The sequence below is a fragment of the Dipteris shenzhenensis genome, chromosome 4 (genome assembly GCF_047967505.1).
Source record: "Dipteris shenzhenensis isolate YYH24624 ecotype China chromosome 4, Dip_SZ_1.0, whole genome shotgun sequence".
Lineage (NCBI taxonomy): Eukaryota > Viridiplantae > Streptophyta > Polypodiopsida > Gleicheniales > Dipteridaceae > Dipteris > Dipteris shenzhenensis.
The window spans coordinates 43,880,017-43,891,084 of record NC_141599.1 but is presented as its reverse complement, the minus strand read 5'-3'; the positions used below and the strand labels follow the sequence as shown (position 1 = coordinate 43,891,084).

The following is an 11,068-nucleotide window of genomic DNA, read 5'->3' as shown; positions in this document are numbered from 1 at the left end:
TAAGCCATGGAGGAATATTGTAGTCCATTACTATCACTTGACATGTAGACTGAGATGTGAATTGATGATCGAAGGGATCAACATCACCCATATTTATACATGGCAAAGATCATTTTTAGGTGACTTGCTCTCTATGTAGCACCATGCCTTCATGAGTCAAGGTTCTCAGCATGCCATCTATTGAGCAAATTTGAACTTGCCAATCTATAAGTTGGGCCAATGAAGGGCAACAAAGATGTGCTTTAGCCTAGTTATAATAGGCATATGTAGCAAACCTTTCTTCTCTCTTGTATATCTTGCCTATATCATAGTGCTCAACATTTTGGACAAGCTATGGCATACTTAAATGCATCCTTGTAAAGAATACAATCATTTGGGCAAGCATAGATGGAGTTGTGGTCCGTACCCAACATTGGACTGCTAGGAGGGAAGATCCTCTCCCATTGATGGATAGGGGGACCAGATTGCAGCTTGAGGGAAGGGGAGCCCACGTCAGGGTACAATTTGGTCCCAGCTGCTGCTACACATGGGGACGGAATTCATGTTTGAAGCTGGAATGTTGGACTTAGCGGCTCGTGGCGGCAGCGCTCTCTCCGTTATGGCCAGGGAGGTGACTGACTATAGTTAGGTCGTGATGGGAGTGTGAGGGTTGGGTTTAAGGGTTTAAGGGTTTAAGGTTGAGAGTTGAAATTTGTATGTTGGAGATCATTGTCTTCTTGCAAGCTTTCATTCTCCCAAAGACTCACTGATCTCTTCGCACACTCTACCTTCAAAGCCTTCGATCCGGTCTCTGCCGCTGCTGCTCCATCTCTTTATGCGTTCCCTTCCTGCCAGGTTTGTCTCTCCATGGACTCCTCATTTCTCTTTGGTGGCTTGCACTTCGATAAGAAGAAATTCGCATCTGATTTCAAAAAATTCCAACGGAAAGTGCCCCCTGAGCCTCAGCATGACTCCATGGTTGGCTTTGAAAACGGGGACACATTGCATCCGCATCCTCCTTCCAACGGAGATTTTGCTTCGCGAGACCTAAGAAACTTGGGCGAGGGGTTCAGTCCTGTGAATGCGAACTTGTCGCATGCGGATAACGTATTGAGCAACAATGTTTCTGCTAGTCTTCGAAAGAAGCGGAAGAAAGGCAGGGAGGAAGAGTCTACGAACCTCTTTAAACCTTTACAACATCCGTCTGATTTCAGTGAAGCAAAGATCAATGAGGAGGAAATGAAGGTACAGGAGAAGCAGCAACAATGCAGAAAATCGGAGCTTGCAGGATTTATTCGAAAGCAACATCGTATCCATGTTGCAGGCCGTGATATTGCATTTCCCCTTGGGAATTTTGAAGAGCTGAGATCGTTATATGGTTGTAAACCCTACTTAATGGACAACATACACAAAGCTGGATACAAGGAACCAACCCCGATCCAGCGTCAAGCTATCCCAGTTCTTCTTTCCGGCAGGGAGTGTTTTGCTTGTGCTCCAACAGGTTCTGGCAAGACCTTGGCTTTTTTGCTTCCGTTCCTCCTAAAGCTAAAAGTCCCTAGTAGAGAGGGTGTTCGAGCTGTGATTCTGTGTCCCACTCGTGAGTTGGCCAAGCAGATAACCGAGGAATGCAAGATGTTAGCTAAAGGCAAGAAGTTTAGAATAAGGTTGATGACCAAAAGCCTATCACGATGTGGGGATTTCGCAAACCTTCCTTGTGATGTTCTAATTTCAACACCACTACGACTTGATTATGTCCTGAATCAGTCTAGGATCGATCTCAGCAGAGTACAATATCTCGTGCTGGACGAATCTGACAAACTCTTTGAGCTTGGATTTGTGGAGCAGATTGATGCAGTAGTCAATGCCTGTACAAACCCTCTGATTCTGAGATCTCTCTTTAGTGCCACTTTACCCGATTCTGTCGAAGAGCTTGCCCGCAGTATTATGCACGATGCTGTGAGAATCGTTGTGGGTGAAAAAAACTCAGCATCTCAGACAATTCGACAAAAATTATTGTTCGTTGGAAGTGAGGAAGGTAAGATTTTGGCTTTAAGACAGTTGTTCCAGGAGAGTTTACAGCCCCCAATTCTACTCTTTGTTCAAAGCAAGGAGCGGGCAAAGGAACTATACAGGGAACTTGTTTTTGAGGATGTAAAGGCTGATTGTATTCATGCAGATTTGACTCAAGCCCAGAGGGAAAGAGCTGTGGATTGTTTTCGAGAGGGTAAAACCTGGGTTCTTATAGCAACTGACCTCATGGCTCGAGGAATGGATTTCAAGGGTGTCAATTGCGTCATCAACTTTGATTTTCCTAGCACGACAGCTGCATACATACATCGTATAGGGCGCAGTGGAAGGGCAGGAAGACCAGGGGAAGCTGTTACTTTGTATACTGAAGATGATGTCCCTTTTTTGCGGTCAGTTGTGAATGTCATTGTGGCTTCTGGATGTGAGGTACCCTCCTGGATGTTGTCTCTTCCTAAAAATAGAAAAAAGAGGCACATTCCTCAGCATAAGTCGATTTTAGTGCAGCCTTTGGCCCAAAAGAAAAGGCACCGTGGTGCTCCCAAGTTACTGGCTAAAGATTCTACCTGATGACTGCGTGTAACATCGTTTGATCTGGATTAGACATGCATCTGGATGCTATTGCTTAATTCATCTGCATCTTGCACGTTGAAGTTCTTGATGATACGTAGCAAGTACAACTGCAGCATGTATTCTTTTGAGTGCACATGAAGGGGGTTGATTCTGGCCAAAATGGTTTTAGGGCATGTGTATTCAAAGTGGGTGTCTGGCGAAACATATGTTCCAACTTCGCAGGGGTCTGCCTTGTCCACAAACTTTTGCAAAGCTCATGCCAAGATGAAGCCTGGAAGAATTGCAGCTAGTTTGGGTGCAGACCCTGAGTATATTGGGCAAGAAATGCCATGACTATTTTAATACATCTCTGGAATTTGTTGGTGGTGACCATAAGGACTTCTGACTGTGGAAGCTGCCCTTTTTTTGGGGAAAGCAGTGACCTTATTCATCTTCTTTGAAGAGATGAAAATGAGATTTTTTAATTTATGACATGAATTAGCAGATTGAAGATTGGTTGCTTCTGCTGATCTCTGTGCCAGTTTGCAAAGGGAAGGTTATTTTTAAGGTTGAATCTGAATCATGACAATCTTTGGTCCCGTCTGCAACACTCAATAGTCTGAGTACATGATTGGAATTATTATATAGCATAAATTTGGCATATTTAGCTTTTATGTAAGTACACAAAGGCGGATTTTGGGTGTCACAAAGACCTGTGCTACGCTTTTGTATATCATAAAGCTGTTTGGAAGCCTCTTGATTCATCTGTATTATTAGGGCCCCTTCTAGCATGGAAGGCATGTGGTACAGCGTTCATTCCCCACATCATTAGTTAAAGATCACCTCAAGTTACTGGTACAGCTAGGTACATGAGGAAAGTTTACTCCTTGAAATTCGTATAGATTGCCCATAAGATTTTATTTTCAATGTCCATTTAACATCATCACTGACTGCATTGATGCGTTGGTCAGTGTAAGGAATGAAGGAAAACCTCACATTGGTGATAAATTTTCTCACGCTACACAACATTTTTTTGGAAAATCAAATCACAAAGCACAAATGCAGCTTTCAAGACATAAGTTAAAAGATGTGTTTTTTTAAATTGCCAGTTTGGTTTTACACGTGGCAGGGAATCTGCAGCTCATGAAATAAATTCAATATGTGCAGGCTTGTTAGTTACTGTAAGCAATGTTCTTTACTGTGTTTTAAAACTCTCCAACCTACCCTTAAGACATGCACAACCTATTGCAGTAAAGAGGGTGTTTCAATACCTGAAGGACACACAAGAAAATAGGGAGGAGCACAAGCACAGCTTGATTCAACCATTTTGTGTATAGGTAAAACATGGATTGATTGCTTATCAATTCTTAGGCTCCTTATTCTTGGTGCAAGGTCAGTTATGCAATTCTTTAGGTCTGTATTGGACTAAATTTCATGAGGGAAGTTTGCTTTGTTATTGGGATTCCAGATTTTTGTATATTTTAATTCTTTTAAAACTAAAGCAGGGATTATGCTTAGATCATGTACTATCTGTACTGGGTAATAGATAGGTTTCTAGGTAATATATTAATGCTACTCTTCTTGTGGGCATTGAAGGTTGGTCCCTATGATAGTGCTTGAACAAGGTCTACTGAAATCCTGAAAATGGGTACTGGAATTTTGTAGACATAATGATGCTTACTATTATGGGATTGAACCTCATCTTGTAGCAAATTCTGTAGACACGTGTCTTTGAAGACTTCATGAAACATGTTCCAAGATGGTCTCATGAATGTCGACGTGCTCTATGTTGTTTGCTAATGCCTCAGTAGCATCATCTTCCTTTTTTAATCTTTGAGGATACCTTCCTTTTCTGGTTCCTATAGATTGTGGGGAAGTAAGGAAGTTAGGAAAGGAGAAGATGGGGGGAGGGAAGAGAAGGGGGGAGAGAAGGGAAAGGAGAAGAGATGGGGGGAGAGAAGGAGGTTAATAAGAACTTAGGGGATAGAGAGAGAGAGAGAGAGAGAGAGAGAGAGAGAGAGAGAGAGATTGGGCCAGCTTACCGTTGGCATTTCTCATTGAAAGAGGCACATCTATATTTGTGCCATCGCAATTGCATATCTTCTCCTTTTTAAAAAGAAATCTCTTTTCTCACTTGTGTGTTTCTTTTGTTGGACTTCAATGCCTTGCATGTTTGTTTTCGCCAAAGAACTTCCATCTTTGCTTCTTGCTTTCTTATTGACTTTCAAGAGACAACATACATAGGGAAGGGTCATGATCTTTGTGTAAGTATGCTTTTATAGTTCTCATGATGAGTGGTTGGAAATAGCATTGACCATCTCAAACACTACTTTTCCCCTTTGGTTTCATCTTTTGTTTAATGCAATGTCATCACATAGGCATTTAGAATATGTTGATGTGAAGCATAATACATCTAATCATGGGGTCACGGCAAACTTCTTCCAAGAGAGTTGAAGGTTGAAAGGACACCCAAATAGTGGACTATGGGATGTATGTTGGATTACGTTGAGTGATACAAGATATCATGAATTTGAGTTTCCAAGAGTTCAAGGTGTTCCTATTAGATGTCACAAGTGGTCTTATGGCATTGAGTCCTCGGATACACAAATCTAGTTTTTTGATAGACCATATTTGTACGAATCTTATCCAGATACGTTATTGACATCTGCCCCTTGTGCTTATGATATATGGACATTGACAAACTATGATGAATGCGTAGATCGATGTTTGGGATTGACATCTCAAGGACATATGTGAGATTTGTATGGATTGAATTTGGATTTACATGCTTACTATCTTGAGGAATTTTGTATCGAGGCCATCCTAGGAAATGTTTAAAAAGATGGCTCACTGAGACAACTTTTTGTTGCATGTTTGGGATAGGGATAATTGGAATTAAAAAGTAGTACCATTGCACTAGCATGTTCTAGCTAAGTGGAGACCTGGACTTGCCAAAAAGATTCTCTCACCATCATTCAGTGATAGTTGAAAATGATAAGGAAGGGAATTCAATGGCCGTGGGTACTTGGAGAGGGTCACAAAAGGAATCCTTGGTGCCATTTGTTTGTAGTAAAATCTTGGAAAGGTATCCAAGGATCACCCTCCATTCAAACGACGTGCATACCAAGGCCACCATCTTTTCCCACTGGTTTTTCACCGAGATATGGAAGAGTAACATATCTCTGGCACTATTGCTCATGCATACCTGGTACTGTACGTATAGTGGTCATTCTAGCTGTGGGTGCAAAAGTTTCACTTACATCAAAACCTTCCACCTGTGAGAAGCCTTGTGCAATAATACAAGCTTTATACTTTTGTAGACTACCATCAGCTTTATATTTGGTGGTCCATACCCACTTTGTACCAATTACCTTTCTCTTTGCAGGTCGACTTACAAGTTCCCAAGTGTCGTTCTTCGTTATGCTGTCATATTTTGATTGCATAGCCACCTTCCATTTTGGATCTTCCAGTGCCGCCTCCAAGTTTTCTAGATCCTTGACTGTCTCTGTAATATCAGCCACCATCAAGGCCATGTTAACTATGAGATCAGCTAATCAGCATTGCTCCTCTATTCTCTTTGATCTTCGAGGTCCAGCGGGTTGTGGACTTTCTTGCACAGATTTTGGGTTTTGGTCATCAAAGAGCTACTGCACCCACCTTGGTTGTGGCTTTTGTTGTGGTGTGAAGTGCAACAGGCTAGATTTCTTGGTCCTCGCTGTCAAAGAACACCTCCTCCTTGATAGTTTCTTCATACTTTTGGGTCGGCAAATGGCAAGTTATTTCTTCAATTGATGGTGAAGTGGTTGGAACTATGTCCACCACTAAGTGTGGTCACTCAACAAACACCACATCTCGGCTTACGATGATGATCTTCTTTGCCTCTACATCATAGAGTCGATAGGCCTTTGACCTCATGCTATATCCCAAGAAGATACATTTCTAGCTCTTGGCATCTAGTTTGGTTCTTACTGCATCCGGAATGTGTGCATAACAGTGACATATGTGCAATGCCCACCTCTCATATGGAAGCAGCAATGTTCCATAGTGCCCTTTTGTAAGGCCCCCATTATGAGGAGAAGCCATGGTTTGAGCACTGGACATTGGTAGGATCCTAGTTTTGACACTAGATGAGGTCTCATGGTGACCGTTTGATGGTTAGGAGATGCTATAAAGAATACGTGCTCCTGGAGGGTTCAGGGGTAGCGCATCTTAGGGGTCTAGGGGCAACACCCCCAATGGGGGTTCATGGGCAGTGCCCTAGATGGGGGTTTAGGGGCAATGCCCCTAGTGGCGGGGTCCGAGGTTTGTCGATAGGCCCTGGCCTTCGAGATGGTATGCCCTCTGTTGCATGCACACGAGCATTCGCATGTGAATTTGCTTAGGTGTGCATGGTCGATGGTCAGTGGTCAATGGTCTATGGCCGGTGTCTAAATTCAAGAAAACATGTGCCATCGTCCTCATACTTAGTCATGCAATGTGCTAAGTCAATATGCATGTGCCCCGCCAGCGCACCAGTGTGGTGGAATCGGGTCTACTACGAAGGGCTATATAAGGAAGCCACTTCCCAATCCACAACATCGAATGCCAATACCCCTAGCTCAAGTCCGTCTCCATCTAGAGTCTATCTAGATCGCCATCGAAGCTCTACTAGAGAGCACATGGGTGGGTAGCACCATCAGTTGTATCTTATTTGGTGATACAAAAAATTTATTTTGCTCTATTGTGTCTATACTTTGGTTATTATACTATCCTTTTTGTCAAACGATCTCTCCACTGCATCATATTTCTATATGGTATTAGAGCACTAGGTGCTTTGAGCAACGATAGTGAAAGAAACTCAGTTGTTGTTGTAACAAAGTTTTAGCACTTGGTGTGATGGCTGCTCGTGGTAGAACTTCTGGAGTATATGCTGCTGCTGCTCCTACTCCAACGATTTGCATTCGACCACCTGCCTTCACAAAAGGTAAACTTGATTGTACAAACTACACTCTTTGGAAGTTTAAGATAAGTGCAATTCTAAACTCATATGAGCTGCTGGAATCCATTCTCGGAAGTGATCCGAAACCAGTTAGCACTGCCCATTCTACGAATCCAAGCAACATAATTCCTCATGATGCTATGCTTCTTCGAGCATGAAAGTGGCGCAATACTGATGCACTTTGTGCCATTGCCACAAGTGTATCTGATTCGGTGCTCACGTTGATTCAACACACGTCCAATGCATCCGAGGCTTGGAACATCTTGAAGAATTAGTACGAGACCTGCAATCAAACTCGGATTCAAAATTTGGAAAATCAACTTGCTGCCAAAAAACTTGCAGAAGGGGAGACTGTTGACACATTCATCACGAGGATCAAGAATATGCGTGATCAAATGGCTGATGTGGGCACTACAAAGACCAACAAAGAGATAGCTTGAAGGTGCATTTGAATTCTTCCATAGAAATTTGACGGTCTGGTAATTGCACTTAACACTCAAGTTTGAACTCTTGCACTTAATTTTGAAGAATTTTGTGCATTACTACTTGAGGAGGAGATGTGGCTGAAGAGTCGTGATGGTAGGAGTGATGCTACTTTCACTACTATTACCAAAGGGAGAAGTGCCAATTCTTCAAAAAAGAAGAATCCAATGAAGAAAAAGTTTCAAGTGTTATGTTACTATTGTAGCAAGAAAGGTCATGCTGCAAATGATTGTAGAAAGAAGCAATACGATGAGAAGAATGGGACCTTGAAAGCTTCATGGAAGGGCAAGGACAATGTCAACAATGATGAAGTTGAGCTCGAGCTATTTGTGGCTATTTGGGAGATGTACTCCATGGCTCAATCTTCACCAATCAACACTTCATGGGTATTGGCTAGCGGTGTAACCTGACACATGACAAGGGTATGAAAGAATGGTATAGTTCTCTTCAGCCTTTACAAGAACCCACAAAAGTCGTGGTTGGGAATGATGTAAAATGTGCAGTTCAAGGGACCAGTGCCATCTCACTTACGGCACCCAATGGTGAGTCTAAGAAGCCGTCTGATGTACTTTTTGTTCCATAAATTAAAAAAAATCTACTTTCTATTGCTGCAATAACAGATCAAGATCTTGAAGTTCGCTTCAGAAAATATGAAGCCCAGATATTAGATGTAAACGGCAACGTTATGGACACAAAAAACTTGTATGAGCTCACTACACTGTCATTCACTTCAGATTTGTAGACAGGAAGGCTTTAACACGAGCAGTTTGGCCACATAGGCTATGTTGTGCTGAAGGAAAAAAGAAAGGGATGGTTGCACATTTGCTTGCACTCACATGTGAATCTTGTTTATGGGCAAGCAAGACAGGAAGCCATTTCCACATGAGACCAGAAATCGAGCAAAGGCACCTCTAGAGCTGGTACATGCTGAGTTTCGCACCGATCGAGGAGGAGAGTTCATGTCAAAGGAATTTTAACGAGTATTGCAATGAGCATGGCATTAAGGCAGCAATTTACTGTTCCCCATACACCTCAACAAAATACTATTGTAGAACGTTGAAACCGAATAGTCATTGAGATGGGATGCTGCATATTGAAGGCAAATGAAGCCTGGCTTCCACAGCTTGAATGAATTGTTATAACCTTAATTCCGTTGTGATGGTGCCAGGTGAGTCGGCATACCTCTCCATCGGATTTGCATATTTGATTATTTGGCATGACTTGCCGGATTGGAGAAAGGACGTTAGCAACTCCGATGATCACTCAACGACATATAAGCTCCAACTAATGTACTACAAGAAGAACCTATTTGCTTGAGACTCATCTCTTTCTTATAGTTTCTTAATACGAGAAGGATTTTTAAGTTGACTTCTACCTTTGTAATTTTTGAGAAGGGTCTTAGTAATAATGGATGATTCCCATTTGTGACTATTTCAGTTGACTCCAACTGTAGCGATTTGTCAAAAGGTGTTGGATAGGAATGGATTACTCCCAATTGTGATTTAAAAATGGGTAGTAGCACATGGGTGTATTTGGTTCACTTGAACATTCTCATAGTGAAGTAGGATAGATTGTTTACTAGGATGAACTCACACTCATATATCCATTGTAAGATAATAAAATTCTCGCGACTATTAGATATACTTGTAATTGTAGGTTTTAGGCCTTATTTTGGGATTGGTACCATAGGATCAGCTCCTTCCCTTGGGCACCACGCCTTAATGCTTTAACCAGCATGTAGTTATTGGATGCAAGAATGGCCCAGGGTTTACACAGATTATGGGAGTATCCATATTCTTTTTAGTTAGCTTTTATGAAATTAGTAATCGACTATGGGAAAGAATGTGTAGATCTATGTTTGGGATTGATATCTCAAGGACATATGTGAGATTTGTATGGATTGAATTTGGATTTACATGCTTAATATCTTGAGGAATTTTGTATCGAGGTCATCCTAGGAAATCTTTTAAAAGATGGCTCATTGAGACAACTTTTTACTGCATGTTTGGGATAGGGATGATTGAAATCAAAAGGTAGTACCATTACAATAGCATGTTATAGTTAAGTGGAGAGCTAGACCTACCAAAAAGATTCTCTCACCATCATGCATTTGATAGTTGAAAATGATAAGGAATGCATTGGTGGGGAATTTAATGAGAGGGACAAAAAATGAATTGTTGGTGCCATTTGTTTGTAGTAAAATCTTGGAAAGGTATCCAAGGCTCACCCTCCATTCAAATGATGTGTATACCCAAGGCTCACCCTTATTTGATGTAGCAAGAGGTATCTCCTCCTTACAGTAGTATACTCCTTGTCGAACCCGTGTAAGTCTATGTTTAGAGAGTGTGGAATTTCCATTAAGTTGGCTTGCCAATATAGACTTGAATAGAGTCTTACCATCAATGCTAACAATTGGGTTCACTACTTCTTGCTCATCTAGGAGAGAATCTACCAAATGTCTAATTTCACTTATGGAGGCATCATTGTCATTTTCCTCTATATTTAACACTTGTTGGTCTTCTTCTTCGGAGTCAGACTATTGTGCATATGCATCTGCAAATCTAGCTGACCAAGGTTGTATCCACCACTTCAAGTCCTTACACTTTGGCTTCATATGCAAACGTCCACACATTTCATGAGCACTTTTCAACCCTTTCTTCAAAGCTTCAATGATTTTGTCATCAGTTGAGACACAATTATAGTCTCCTAGATTAGCTTTCGGCATGTTCTCTTTGAGATTCAGTTCCCTCTAGACATGTTTTTGCTTCTTATGTGCCCCTGTAAATAAGGGATTAACCTCTTTACATTCAAAGTGTGCAAGCCTATTCAGACTACCAGCACTATGTAGCATGTCCATCAAGTCATAAGCACATTCATGTCCCATCATGCTTCCAATCTTACTAAAGAATATTTCAACTGCATCTGATCCTGTAAGATGTAAAGGGCACCTAAGGCTTGCACAAAATTCTCTAAATTAATTTATTAATAAGACCACAAAATGACATGATATCTATACATCTAAGAAAGCCTCCTTAGTTATGAAGTTTCTAT

At 41.5% G+C, this 11,068-nt stretch overlaps 1 protein-coding gene across 1 annotated transcript; it reads left to right on the top strand.

Moving 5' to 3' along the window:
- The first annotated feature begins 301 nt into the window (after nucleotides 1–301).
- On the top strand, nucleotides 302–3,334 carry LOC147902917 (P-loop containing nucleoside triphosphate hydrolases superfamily protein). The gene is made up of 2 exons (XM_087374028.1): nucleotides 302–2,014; nucleotides 2,156–3,334. The coding sequence occupies exons 1-2, from the start codon at nucleotides 847–849 to the stop codon at nucleotides 2,572–2,574; spliced, it is 1,587 nt and encodes a 528-aa protein (XP_087230154.1). The 5' UTR covers nucleotides 302–846; the 3' UTR covers nucleotides 2,575–3,334.
- The last annotated feature ends 7,734 nt before the right edge of the window (nucleotides 3,335–11,068 follow it).